The sequence below is a fragment of the Theobroma cacao genome, chromosome 2, assembly GCF_000208745.1.
Source record: "Theobroma cacao cultivar B97-61/B2 chromosome 2, Criollo_cocoa_genome_V2, whole genome shotgun sequence".
In the NCBI taxonomy this organism is placed as follows: domain Eukaryota; kingdom Viridiplantae; phylum Streptophyta; class Magnoliopsida; order Malvales; family Malvaceae; genus Theobroma; species Theobroma cacao.
In genome coordinates this window covers 1,904,416-1,914,474 of record NC_030851.1, presented here as the reverse complement: position 1 = coordinate 1,914,474, position 10,059 = coordinate 1,904,416, and the positions used below count along the sequence as shown (strand labels likewise).

At 33.3% G+C, this 10,059-nt stretch overlaps 1 protein-coding gene and 1 non-coding gene across 4 annotated transcripts; one reads left to right on the top strand and one right to left on the bottom strand.

The window, feature by feature from the left end:
- On the bottom strand, positions 187-260 carry TRNAI-UAU. Its single transcript has one exon. It is a non-coding gene; the product is annotated as a tRNA-Ile (tRNA).
- On the top strand, positions 993-9,143 carry LOC18607322 (probable sphingolipid transporter spinster homolog 2). Of its 3 annotated transcripts, none has more exons than XM_018116361.1 (16): positions 993-1,152; positions 1,804-1,935; positions 2,439-2,540; positions 3,055-3,159; positions 3,268-3,343; positions 4,187-4,261; positions 4,469-4,571; positions 4,650-4,715; positions 5,288-5,351; positions 5,762-5,859; positions 6,132-6,208; positions 6,383-6,496; positions 6,661-6,780; positions 7,299-7,427; positions 8,312-8,390; positions 8,558-9,143. In XM_018116361.1, exons 1-16 carry the CDS (start codon positions 1,094-1,096, stop codon positions 8,689-8,691), a joined length of 1,533 nt encoding a protein of 510 aa, XP_017971850.1. In that variant the 5' UTR covers positions 993-1,093; the 3' UTR covers positions 8,692-9,143. The 3 variants fall into 3 exon arrangements, with proteins under 3 accessions (XP_017971850.1, XP_007041476.2, XP_017971851.1); XM_007041414.2 differs by having other exon boundaries at positions 5,282-5,351; XM_018116362.1 differs by lacking the exon at positions 993-1,152 and adding an exon at positions 2,182-2,253 and having other exon boundaries at positions 1,838-1,935; positions 5,282-5,351.

The window sequence follows — 10,059 nt, the reverse complement described above, 5'->3', positions numbered from 1 at the left end:
ATGATTGTTGTGAATAATAATTACTCAAAATAAAAAAATATTTTTGATAATTTTGAGATTAGCAATAATTGTTGTGAATAATAATCACTCAAAACAAAAAAAGAAATGTTTCCAGACAAGTTGGAGATTAACAATGATGTTGTGAATAATAGTCAAAATAAAAATAAAAATGGTCAATAATAAATTTGGTCCCGGCGAGGCTCGAACTCGCGACCTTCGGCTCATAAGACCAACGCTCTAACCGACTGAGCTACGGGACCTGTACCTTTAATGCATTCTATACTCATAAAGCACATAACTGAAACAAAATAGAGTTCCAAGTTTTATAGAGTAAAACACCTTATTTTTAAATTTTATTCAAAATTTCAAATAGGTATATTAATTTTTAAAATGAATATTTCATCTTAAGACCACCATTAACAAAGATTATGAAAAAATTAAAATATTTTTTTATTAACTTAAAAATTTATTATTATATTTTTTAAAAAAAAATAAAAATTCTTAAAGAGAGGGGAACACCGACCGTGCTCTCAAGGATCCCAAAGGAGGGGAGCCTCGATCGGGTTCCCTAGGGAGCTCCAATCGGGCTCCCAAGGAGCTTAGCTCCGGTACTCCTCATATGAGAGTTTTTATTTAATTAATAAAAAAGTTAATAAAATTATTTAATAATAATTTGAAAATTTAATCAAAGTTAAAATTGTTTTTTTTACTTTTATTATGTTATTAAATTGATGAAAATATTAATTTGATTAAAGATCGAATCTATATGTCTAATAAAAAATATTTTTTGAGATAAAATATTTATTTTAAAAATTAATAAATTTTTGTATAATTTTAATCAAAATTTTTAAGCAGGATATTTTACCAAATTAAAGGTACACCAAACTGTTTTTTTTTAAGAAGTACAGCACGTTTCAGTTTTTACCAAACCGAAGTGACCAATAGCATTTCAAGATTCTTTCTTTTCTTATAAACTTAACTACCAACTTAACTACCATTCAAAGCCAACGTCAGAAAACAAAAATCAAGAAATATCGACAGTGGAGTACGGGTGTGACAAGGAGAAGCAAAAGCTTCTTCTGCAGAGACAGACATGGCGAGGAATTCAGTCTCATTATCAGTTCCAGAGCCTTCCTGGTTCACACCCAAAAGGTATCTTTCTTTAGTTTGTCCTTATTTTGATAAGCTTTTGAATGTCGAACGTTAGTTTGCTGGCTGAGAAAATGAAGGAAAAAGAAAACAAAAATGAAGATTATAGTTGTTAGAAGCTTCACCTAGTTGTTTTGCCTTTTAAAGTTAGTTGCTTTGCTGGCTTTTTGGTCATTTGGGATATTTGGGATTTGTTTGGAAGTCCAGATTTTGGCTCGAATTCTTTACCCGAGTACCCATATTCTGCATTTTATGCGTGCTTTTTTTTTTTCTTTTTTAAGAATTAAGGTTAGTGGTTCCTGACTGTTCGCTCATACAGCAAAGTTCAACGCTTTCAGATGTTTAGGAGATCACTTTATGCAATATACAGTTTATGTTATGAGCAGGAAAGGAAAGAGTGCTCCGTTTTGCTTGTCCAAGACTAGATAGAAACTGTAATAATTCCATGTTAGTAAGAGTGAGCACACAATTTGAGGAGACATTGAGCTTCTTTCGAAAGCCAGTAGTTATGTGTCATGGCCGTGAGTTGTAGATTAAATTTGTTTATTTAAAGCTAGGGTCGATTGGCAGTGACACCTAAATTTTTTTTCAGATTTTGCAAGTGATGCTTTAAACTTTTGGTAGTGCTTTAGACATTATGGTTTGTTTTTGCAGGTTGCTGGTTATCTTCTGTGTTATTAACTTGTTAAATTATGTGGATCGAGGAGCAATAGCAAGCAATGGTGTGAATGGGAGTCAGGGGACTTGCACATCTAGTGGTACATGCACTTCTGGTAGTGGAATACAGTAAGACTTGGAGTCCCTCACTTTTCTTTTCTTTATGCTGAGGCATTCGATGGTGGATATTCTTATTAGGTTCTGTGGGTGGGTGGGGACAACAGTTGTAAATACCTGTTGATATCTCATTAATTTGTTTCATTTTCTACCAAAACTGGGAGACATGGGAGTCTTGGGAGAGATTAGTTTGTGACGAAGAAAAATTAAGGAATTTATAATATGTGGTTTTGTTTCTTTTCTTTTTTGGAGCATTAGAGTGCAAGACTGAAGCTGTGTTGGCTCAATGTAGATATTTATTGATGGAAAAGACTTACAATACCAACTCATGTATGTTTGCAAGCTTATTATTCATTGTCTGATGCACCACCTTTGACATAATAGCCATTGTTTTATTTGAGAACTTAAACCTCCTTGAACTTCTAACTGCTCAATTGATCTGTAAATAAATTTGCAGTTACTTTTTGGGACCTCTTAAACTCTTTCGTTTATTTTGAGTTCATTGTTCTGTGTAGGGGTGAATTTAACTTGAACAACTTTGAAGATGGAATTCTGTCATCTGCATTTATGGTTGGACTTCTTGTGGCTTCTCCGATATTTGCATCATTAGCAAAGAGGTAAGGAAATTCAATTGTCTGGAAAATTCATTTAATAAAAAAAAATGTAAACTGCAGAAATATGGGCCAAGCATATGCTTATAAGTATCATAAATATTTAAGTTTCATCCACTTGGTTTGGCTATACTTTTCATGTATAGCTTTAATGTTGAATAGAAGCCTCATTCTTGATGTAATGTTCATTATATATGTATATGTGCTTGTGCCTTATGATAATTACTTAAATCTTTCTGTGTAAAGGCCGGAATTTAGTCACTTTGTTTCCAAATTACTGAACACAAATTAATCATGCATGCATGTGTCAGATAAATCTCGCTTCTGGGGTATGTTTAATTGTTTTGTGCTCTTATATCTTGTAGTCTGATTGGATGTGATCAAGATGAATATTGTGTTTGGGGCACCACAGTTAGCCATATAAGTTACTTAAGATTATCCTATAAAAAGTTTAAGGTTATATGACTCAGTTTAAGTTGATTTGTATGTGAGTCCTTATGTATTTATAAAATGTTTGCAGTGTTAATCCATTTAGACTTATTGGAGTTGGATTGTCAGTATGGACTTTGGCTACAACTGGTTGTGGTTTTTCATTTAATTTCTGGTCCATAACAATCTGCCGCATGTAAGTGGGTTAATTGTTTCTTTCCTTTCTTCATTTTTTTAATATATGATTATTTTAGCACTAAGATAATAAGTAATAAGATCACTGTGCTAATCTTATTCTTTCTAGGCTAGTTGGTGTTGGTGAGGCTTCATTTATCAGTCTTGCAGCTCCTTTCATTGATGACAATGCCCCTGTCGCACAGGTATTTTATTTCTTTTCTCTCTGATAACAGTAGGGATATTAAGCTTGTCCGAACTTTGGTGCCTGATGTACTAATACAAAAGGCATCAGGTTTCTCGTATGAACTATATAGACAAGTGGGGGACACACCAGCCCTGCATACTGGTTTTGAGATGTGTTCCATTTCAGTTATATGTGTGTGTGTGTGTGTGTGTGTGCAGTTTTTGTTTGATTTTCATCAAGATGTCACAAAATTCCCAATACTTTCGGCTGATACTTATGTATTAAAGTTCTTAGAATTTTCATATTAAAGTAAGTTCATTACCTCGTGGGTTTGTTCATATTTTATTTTTGATTTTTTTTTCCCTTTTGAACCTATTTCTTTAAATTTTGGGGTACTGCACTTGCAATGTTGATCTCTGATCTATGGCACAATTTCCTTTATTTAGTGAATCTTAAAGTTGATGCATGTTAAGGTTTTTAACTTATTGATTTGAATGAAGATCTAATGTGGCCAAATGGGATAGTCACTTTATCTTAAAAATTAAGGAATTTGGGCCCTTTTCCACAAATTGGTATGATTGAAAAAGGTGAAAGAACGATGTTGAGGCTTCAAACTTTTAATGTTGAAAGCTGAAATTAAGTTAATTGTTTTGGGATGGCCCTTTATATAAATTTAGTAGCCTCTCAGGGTTCAATCTAATTATTTTGTTATGTCTATTGATCACAGTCATCTAGCTATTGCATATTTTGAGTTTGGGGGTTATATGCAGCATGCTCTTTGTGTGTATTTTCCTCCTTTTACCAGAAACCTGTTGTTGATGTCATCCCCCTGCATCTTATTCTTCTCCTGCCCCTGTATCAGAAAACAGCATGGTTGGCAATATTTTACATGTGTATACCAACTGGATATGCACTCGGCTATGTTTATGGTGGATTAGTAAGTTTTCTTTTCTTGCTCTTTTATACATATTAAATTTTTTTCTCTTTGTAAATTGATCTCGTAAGTTCCTTCCTAGTTTAGAAGTAGAAGAACCATCCTTATTTCAGATCTGCCAAGTTTTGGTATAGTCCATATTTCATGATACTCTATACTCTGCCCATAAGTTAATTTGAGATAACTAGCCAATAGCGATCTTCCTAACAGGTTGGAAGTTATCTTAATTGGCGTTTTGCATTCTGGGTGGAAGCCATTATGATGCTTCCATTTGCTATTCTGGGTTTTGTTATGAAGCCTTTGCAGTTGAAAGGTGCACATTGGATACCTAGCAACTTGGATTGGTCCTGTAGACCTTTTCCACTTACTTTCTAATGATTCAATGATACAGGTTTTGCTCCTGCTGAGTCTCGAAAAGCACTGATCTCCATGGAGACAGCTATACCAGAAGTTCAAGGTGCTGCTTAATGGACATATCTATTGCACTTCTCTCTTGAAAACTGTATTATGTTCTTGACCAGAAAAGAACATGTCATGATTTCTCGTATATAGATCACTTTAGAATATCTTTACTTCCATTTTATATTCCAAGCAGGTCTTGCAAGTTGCAATAACTAAAATCTAACATGAACTACCTACTGAGTAAAGTTTGATGCTTTGTCAAAGATGTGCTTGAGAAGTAATGTTTCCCTTTCTACCTGCCTTGCCCCCCTCAAAAAAAGAAAAAAAATTATTGAAGTTTATAATTTGTTTGAACCATTGATGTTCGCTTAACCCTAACATGTGTGTGCTATAATAAATCTAACGGAATTAAGTTCAAGGTTCGATTATTGCTCGAGTAGTTTATCTTAGGTGCAATATGGTTGGATGAGTTACCCTCTGTTCTATTTTCAGCCATAATTTCTTGTTAAGAAATTAATCATTACATGAAACCTCATTTGGTGATTTGTCCTCTGACTTAGTTTCTTATGTGTAAGATCTCTTATTATTGGATGTACTTAACGGTTTTGATGCTTGATGAAGATACAGAGGCTTTAAATGTTAAAGGTAGTGCAGAATCCATGAAGGAAGAGTTCGGCCATACATTTTCCAAGTGAGGGCCATTATCTTGAAGCTCATAATATATGTTATATACAATTGCTTATTTGTAGGCCTTATGCTACTTGTAGTATTGCAGAAACTTCTTATTATGTACTAGAAACTGGAAAAACATAATTTTAAGCTGTGTCCCAAACTCTCTATAGCATAATACATATTCAATATAACGATCAGGATCCATAGCAAGAATAGAAGATGCACTAACTATAGATAGCTTGAGCTTCAGTGGGTTAATATCTCTGCTTTGTTATCTTGTTTTATGCATGCATAGCTTTTTTTCTGCTGTTATTTCCCCTACAACTACAACTATGATTATCAGCATATCTTATGCATATGGGAAGTCTTCCATTTGAAAATGTATCTGAATAATTTTCATATGTTGTTTGCATACTTTTGTCTGGCCAGGCTAAAATGTGCATTGTTTAATTTGAACCGGTTTTCAAGATTTACCAAAGACATGAAAGAACTTTTGGTTGATAAGGTTTATGTTGTCAATGTTCTAGGTATGTCCTTTTACCCTGCTTCACATATGAGTTGCTGTTGTGCTAATGTATCTCTGAAAAACAGTCATGGTGGACTTCTATGTTAAATTTGTTGTTCTTGTAATTCTTTATGCAATTGATGTTTTTTTCCAGTTCAATGAGTTGTCTTACTGGTTCGATTACTCACTCCTTGATGAACTTTCTTTCAGGACATGTACATAGTGGGTTGTAATAATTTTATTCATGTTCTGACAACTCATAAATAAGTTAACTCGAGAGTGGCCATTTTTCAGGTTATTGTGCATACAACTTTGTTTTAGGTGCTTACTCTTATTGGGGGCCTAAGGCTGGTTACAATATTTATAAAATGGTAAGCTTTTAAAGTATATGTGACTGTAATATCTTCTTATAAACTAATGTCTAATATTTCCTTTATTTTTTAAAATTTATGTCTTTTCGGAAGATAGAAACTGCTAATAAGACAAAGCGGCAATGCATAAAATAAATTGGTGATATTTTATCTCAAGTTAAGATCTTCTTGCAGAGTGATGCAGATCTTATATTTGGAGGAATAACCATTGTCTGTGGAATATTTGGCACACTAGCAGGAGGTTATGTTCTGGATCTCATGACTTCCACAATCTCCAATGCTTTCAAGGTAAGTTCTCTTGCATTTTAAAGGAAATGCTCTAAGATTAATTTTCTTGATACATTTACAGATCAATTGCTTCATGCATATATAGTAGTACATTATATGCTTTTGCCCTGATGCCACTAACATGCTTGTTCTGCATCACCAAATTCCATGGATTCTTTCTGCAGCTTCTCTCAATGGCAACATTTGTTGGGGCAATCTTTTGTTTCACTGCGTTTTGTTTTAAGAGCATGTATGCTTTCCTAGCTCTTTTCTCAATTGGTGAATTACTGGTCTTTGCCACCCAGGTATCTCTTTTCTAAAGTAAAATAGAATCCTGTCTTACTAGTTATTAGCTATTGCAGTATTACATTCTTATTTGGATGAACTGAAATTTAATGCATCAGTAGATAGTTATCGGGCCTGTAGTTTAGTTTCTTCTAGCAGTAGATTCGATATCTGTCTACCAAGTCGAGGTCTTGATTTGGGAATTACAATCAGAGCAACCAAGGGTGTCAGAGGTTAGATCATATAGTTGACGGTGTTCTCTGTTTTCTTTTTTTTTTTTTCCTTTTGTCTTCATTTTATCTTATTTAGTTTTGCTTTACTACTAGTTAACCAAGGATTTTACTCACATAAAGTTAACAATTATGGAAGATTTATCGAGTTACCTGGTGTATTCCACTTGTAAACTAAGACAAAATTCTTGTTAGCTCAGAAATTAAACAGCTTTGCTACTTACGTTATTACCATCAAAAGGCATGTTAGGAAGCCCAAACTGAAAACTACTTCCACAATATGAAGTTCTTTAGTTTTTCCTTTGCAGGGTCCTGTAAATTTCATATGTCTCCACTGTGTTAAGCCAAGTTTGAGACCATTATCTATGGCTCTCTCTACTGTTTCAATTCACATATTTGGTGATGTGCCTTCTTCACCACTTGTGGGAGTCCTCCAGGTTTGCCTTTTCAACAAATTCTGCATGTGCATTTATTTACAGCACTGACTATTGGCAGATAAGCATTTGGTGTTTCTTTCTGTAGAACTTTCTTGGTACTCAACAACTTTGTTTGGTCAGGGGCAGAGCTAGGAAGTAAGGGAGTAGGTCTAATGAACTACTAATTATGGAAAAAAATTAAACCCAACTTCCATAGTATTGAATGCGGTTAAATACTTCCAGAATTTAAAATATTTTTGTCAAATAACAATGATAAGGTTTTAATTAAAGAATAAAATTTTACTTCCTTTTTGGACCAAATAGAACCTCCTTTCTACCATCCAAAGGCTACAAGAGAAGAATAACTGCAAAATGACTTCTATGAACTATAGCTACTTGACATTCATGATGTAGAAAAGAAACTAAAGGTTAATTTTTTAAATTGTTAATTTAATAGCTGAAAAAGTTAAGACAAGGATTTGAAAGGTCTTGCAATGCATGTTTAATCAGCTTTTCACCTAATCTAACAAAATTATTTGGTTTCTCTCTTTTCTACAAGGCATTGCAGATAACACATTACTTTCTAGTTGCTACTATCTTTTCCTTTTCTTTAAATTCAGACTTTTGTATCGACCACGCTTCTTTGTTGAATAGTTGGATCAGAAATCCCTGTCTATGGTTGGGGAAGACCAGTCCTTTAAGTAAAAAATTCCAAGTATCCTCTTGTATATATTGTATCCATAAATTACCATAACCTACATAACGGAAAGTTCAGATTGTTCAAGAAAAACTTGTAATGTTTATAACTTCAAATTCCACAATTCTCCAAGTTCCTGATATTTGTTTTACATACATATTTTAGCCTGTAAATATATTGAAAACTTACCTTTAAAGAGATTGTGCAGGACTCTGTCAACAACTGGAGAGAAACTGCTCTTATTCTAACATCAATTCTGTTTCCAGCAGCTGGGATATGGTTTATCGGTATCGTCACTTCTCTGTGTCTGTCTTTTTTTCCTTGTCTTCTTTCACAACCAAACAGAAAATGGGTCTTTTTTGGGGGGTTAGTTGAGGCAAATTATTAGCTTATACAATTGGAAAAGTCTTGGAAATTGGAGTGGCTGAATGAATTCCATGCATGGCAATGGCAGGAACATTTCTGCATAGTGTGGATAGATTTAATGAAGATAGTGAGGGACAAGTCACTGAAGTTGACAGATCAAACACGACACCCTTGCTTGGACCAAAAGTTGCAGAAGCAAGAGAATCTTCTGGTGAACCCTGAATGCTCTCTCCTCACTGAAAACGAACTGCGATACCTATACTGATTCTTTACTTCCCTGTGTTGGCATTAACCTTATGGAGATGGAGTTCTCAGACTTGAATGTTCAGAAAGACTTCAGCATCTTGTACATGCAGATTGTTTATTGATAATTACACTTTTATTTAATGATTGCATTGTGCTTCATTAACAAGTTGGTTCATGGACAACCCTTTTGCTTTCCTTTTTTTGCCTTTTCTGGGCATGGCCGCAGGTTAGTGGATCCCACTACCATGTAGGTTGGCCATACCCTTTTGCCCTATGCGTTTGGTTCTACCATTAGGTTGAAGTCTAGGGGGGAACACGTACACAACGAGAGCTCAATTACTCAAACAATATTTTTCTTATTTATTTGTAATTTTGTACAACTCTATCAACACAATCTATGAAGTAAGATAACGACATAAACACGACAAGACAGGTCATACATAAATTAATTTCATGCGTACTTTTTGTTTCACGAATTTTGACTTTAACTTCATTTTTCTTTGATGCTTTCAATTATTTTAATATAAAGTTACAATACTGTCCTCAGTATGTCTCTATGATTTATTGTATTGATATGTGTTTATATCATTTGATGTACATAATTTTTTTCTGTTAATTTTGACTTTAATTTCATCTTTTCTTGATTTTTAAAATTTTTTTCCACAAAAAGTTACAATGATATTCTCAATATTCGTCTATAAAAAAATAAAACATTATAAGTAATTTACTTATCATACTAAGATAATACATGTATCGCTCTCTTTTTTTACTCAAAGAATAGAATTTACTTTGGTATGAATTTATCTTAATTTTATATCTTTCAAAAAAAATTTAAGTTAATAAAAAATTAAATAAAATCTGATATCACTTGTTTTAAGATCATGAATTTAATCTTTTGGATTCATATTTTCAATTCAAAAAATATATTTATTAAATAAAAAAATCTTTATTTATAATAAATCTAAAATATACATTTATTATTGATTCAAAATGTATGATATTTATCTTGATTTTATTATTTTTTATAAAAATTTCACATTAATAAAAAATTAAATTTATTTTAATATTACTTATCACGATATCACGATTTTCAAAGACAGTGGTACAATGACGGAGGGAAAAAGGTTGGAAAAAGGGAGAGGACGATGATTCGGGATTTGATAGCTTTCTTTCTCACGTGCTAGTGACGACAAGACTTAACCTCTCGGTACACTGATAGTACTTAACCTCTCGGTACACTGATAGTACCCCTCCATTGTCATGCTAGTGACCACGAAATTTAACCTCTCCGTACAATGATAGTATCCCTTCATGGTCATACTAGTGCCACAAAATTTATGGCTA

What these genes read in the sequence shown, in the direction of transcription:
- LOC18607322 (XM_007041414.2), top strand. Translation starts at nt 1,094, where the DNA reads ATGGCGAGGAATTCAGTCTCATTATCAGTTCCAGAGCCTTCCTGGTTC. An exon ending in ACTTCTGGTAGTGGAATACA is followed by an intron (nt 1,936 to 2,438) that starts GTAAGACTTGGA and finishes TGTTCTGTGTAG; the next exon opens with GGGTGAATTTAACTTGAACA. An exon ending in GTTACAATATTTATAAAATG is followed by an intron (nt 6,209 to 6,382) that starts GTAAGCTTTTAA and finishes ATCTTCTTGCAG; the next exon opens with AGTGATGCAGATCTTATATT.